At 40.5% G+C, this 3,954-nt stretch overlaps 1 protein-coding gene across 1 annotated transcript in view; it reads left to right on the top strand.

The window, feature by feature from the left end:
- Nucleotides 1-3,954, top strand: part of LOC108544825 (transient receptor potential cation channel subfamily M member 7) — a 55,525-nt gene that overhangs the window by 40,175 nt on the left and 11,396 nt on the right. The window contains exon 4 of the mRNA XM_017896180.1: nucleotides 2,145-2,342. Within this exon, the coding sequence (XP_017751669.1) occupies nucleotides 2,145-2,342 (198 nt within the window). The remainder of the gene's footprint in view (nucleotides 1-2,144; nucleotides 2,343-3,954) is intronic.

Genomic DNA, 3,954 nt, shown 5'->3' with positions numbered 1-3,954 from the left:
CCAGGATGGTCTCGATCTCCTGACCTCGTGATCCGCCCGTCTCGGCCTCCCAAAGTGGTGGGATTACAGGCTTGAGCCACCGCGCCCGGCCAGGTTATTTTTTAAATGAAATTTTCAAAAACTTTATTTGGAAAATTATTATTACTATTATTTATTTATTTTTCGAGAAGGAGTCTTGCTCCGTCGCCAGGCTGGATGTGCAGTGGCGCGATCTTGGCTCACTGCAACCTCTGCCTCCCGCGTTCAAGTAATTCTCCTACCTCAGCCTCCCGAGTAGCTGGGATTACAGGCACGTGCCACCACGTCTGGCTAATGTTTTATATTTTTAGTAGAGATGGGGTTTCATTATGTTGGCCTTCATCATGCTCGTATTTTTTTTCTACATAGTCTTTTTTTCTTTAATTTTTTCTCTTAGAAACAGAGTCTTACTATGTTGCCAGACTAATATCAAATTCCTGGGCCTAAGCAGTCCTCCCGCCTCAGCCTCCCAAAGTGCTGGGATTATAGGCGTGGGCTACCATGCCCGAAGCATGGTCTTTTTTTAAATTTTTAAAAAATTTTTAGTAGAGACAGGGTTTCACTGTGTTAGCCAGGATGATCTCAATCTCCTGACCTCGTGATCCACCCGCCTCGGCCTCCCAAAGTGCTGGGATTACAGGCATGAGCCACCGTGCCTGGCCTGTCTAGGTCTAATTTAGTGCTTCTAATTTAATGATACTTTTTTCGAGGACTCTATCATAAGCCTTCTGTGTTACGAGATCTCTACTCTGGCTGGTGGAAACATAAACTGTTCCCTGCCCTTTATGAGTTTCAGAAATTGTTTCAGCAGTTGCTGTCTAGTAGCTTTTAACTTTGCCTTAAGTAGTTATTTATTTATTTATTTATTTATTTTTTGGAGACCGAGTCTCACTCTTTCGCCCAGGCTGGAGTGCAGTGGCCCGATCTCTGCTCGCTGCAGTCTCTGCCTCCCAGGTTCAAGTGATTCTCCTGCCTCAGCCTCCCTAGTAGCTGGGATTACAGGTGTGTGCCACCATGCCCAGCTAATTTTTTGTATTTTCATTAGAGACGGGGTTTCACCATGTTGGCCAGGCTAGTCTCGAACTCCCGACCTCAGGTAATCTGCCCACCTCGGCCTCTCAAAGGGCTGGGATTACAGGTGTGAGCTACCGCGCCTGGCCAAGTAGTTACTCTTCCACATGCTTAAGGAGGCCCTTCTGCAGATATTTGCAACTTTCTCGTTGTAGCTCCCTCCTCTTTTTGTTTTCTACCTCACAAACTCTAAGCTGCCTTGGCTTCTTCAAACTCTGATCTGATTTTAAGATTGTATCAAATCAGTGAGACTGCCCAGCTCCGTTAGATTCCTACTTTTGGTGTTACAGTTTAGTATGTACTTCTGGGTAGAATGCCATCCGTATTTGTACCCCAGCCTCAGACACCGTTGATCACCCTTTTGTCACTGTATAGATTAGTTCACATTTTCTTGAATTTTGTATACGTGGAATCATGTAAATATATAATCTTTGGTGTCTAGGTTCTTTTACTCAGTATGATGATTCTCTGTACCATTAGTGGTTCATTCATTTCTCTTTATTATTGGATGGTATTTCTTTTTCTTTTTTTTTTTTTTTTTTGAGTTGGGGTCTTGCTTGCTCTGTCATCCAGGATGGAGTACAGTGGTGTGACCAAGGATGACTGCATCCTTGCTGGGCTCAGGCAAGCCTCTCACCTTAGTCTCCTGTGTAGCTGGGACTACAGGTGTATGCCACCACACTTGGCTAATTTTTAAAACTTTTTTGTCAAGTCAAGGTCTTGTCGTGTTTCTTAGGATGGTCTTGAACTTTTGACCTCGAGGTCCTCCAGCATTGGCTTCCCACAGTGCTGGAATTACCCACATGAGCCACACCCGGTGTAAATGCTATTCTGTTATATGCCTATACCATGTTTTATAGATGCCTCACGTTAAATTCAGATGATGAATTCATCTTAGACTAATTATACTATTTCAGTGCTATAATGAAGGTATTAATATATAGATATCCTAAAATCAAAAGCTTTTATACTATTTGTCAGTTCATTCATTTTAATTTCATTTTTTCATTCTGATTTTTTGAAAGGTATTTTAATCATCTCACCTTTTCTTTTAGGTGTTTTGTGGTCGCTTGGTCAAGCAACATGCTTGTTTTACTGCAAGTCTTGCCATGAAATACTCAGATGTGAAATTGGGTGACCATTTTAATCAGGCAGTAGAAGAATGGTCTGTGGAAAAGCATACAGAACAGAGCCCAACGGATGCTTATGGAGTCATAAATTTTCAAGGGGGTTCTCATTCCTACAGAGCTAAGGTATGTCACATACTGGATTTTTCTTCATTTATGTTGTTATTTAAATAATAAACATCACAATTTGTGTAGCAACTTTGACAAAAAGTTTGTCTCAGTAATTTATTTGCATATTTTAAAGTACAAAGGTACATACAAATATAGAATTGTATCTTTCCGGTGGATTGAACCTTTCATCATTATAAAATGTATTTTGTTTCTTGTCATTTTTCTTGACATGGTTTGCTTTTCTGGAATCAGTATAGTTAAGCCATCTTTCTTCCTTTTGGTTTTAACCTTTTATGTTTAAGAGGTATCTTTTTTTTTTTAAAAAAGTTGTCTGCCGTGTATTTAAATTTAAATTTACCATTATGTTATTAGTTATCTATTTGTCTCACTTTTTTCTTTGTTCTGTTTTTTTTCTTGTATTATTTTGGATTAAGTATTTTTTTATTATTTCCTTACTCCTTTATTAGCATATTATTTATACAGTCATCCTTCACGGGGCTTGGTTCCAGGACTTCCCTCAGATACCAGAGTCTACAGATATCATAGTATGTGGATGTAATCTATGCACACCCTCTTACATAGTTTAAATCATCTCTAGATTCCTTATAATACCTAATATAGGCCAGGCACAGTGGCTCACGCCTATAATCCCAACACTTTTTAGAGGGTGGGAGGATGGCATGAGGCTGGGAGTTGGAGACCAGCCTAGGCAAAATAGTGAGACTCTATCTCTACTTAAAATAAAAAAATTAATAAAATGCCTGATACAACGTAAATAGTTGTTTAATTGCATTTTTTAAGGAATAATGACAAGTAAAGTCTATACATGTATAGTATAGGCTCAGTTTTTTTTCTTGAATATATTTGATTCACCATTGGTTGAAACCATAAACGTGGATCCCACGGATACAAAAGGCCTACTACACATTCTTTTTCTATTCTTTCTTTCTTTTTTTTTTTTTTTGAGATGGTATCTCACTCTTTTGCCCAGGCTGGAGTGCAGTGGTGTGATCTCGGCTCACTGCAACCTCCGCCTCCTGAGTTCAAGCGATTCACCTGCCTCAGCCTCCAGAGTAGCTGGGACTACAGGTGTGTGCCACCATGCCCAGCTAATTTTTTGTATTTTTAGTAGAGATGAGGTTTCATTGTGTTAGCCAGGATGGTCTCCATCTCCTGACCTCGTGATCCGCCTGCCTTGGCCTACTGCAGTGCTGGAATTCTAGGCATGAGCCACCATGCCCGGCCTCTTTTTCTATTCTTTAGAAAAAGAATATTATAGGTTGGGCGTGGTGGCTGATGCCTGAAATCCCAGCACTTGGGAGGCCAAGGCGGGTGGATCACCTGAGATCAGGAGTTCGAGATCAGCCTGGCCAACATAGTGAAACCCCATCTCTACTAAAAATACAAAAACTAGATGGGCATGGTGGCATGAGCCTGTAGTCCCAGCTACTTGGGAGGCTGAAGCAGGATAATCACCTAAACTTTGGAAGTGAAGGTTGCAGTGAACCGAGATGACGCCACTGCACTCCAGCCTGGGCGACAGAGCAAAACTCTGTCTCAAAAAAAGGAAAAAGAAAAATAATACTATAATAAATGTGATAAAATGCTTTTTTTTTTTTTTTTTTTT

The sequence above is a fragment of the Rhinopithecus bieti genome, unplaced genomic scaffold (assembly GCF_001698545.2).
Source record: "Rhinopithecus bieti isolate Rb0 unplaced genomic scaffold, ASM169854v2 scaffold_27781, whole genome shotgun sequence".
NCBI lineage: Eukaryota > Metazoa > Chordata > Mammalia > Primates > Cercopithecidae > Rhinopithecus > Rhinopithecus bieti.
Note: the sequence above shows the minus strand (reverse complement) of the source record. Positions and strands in the feature narration are given on the sequence as shown.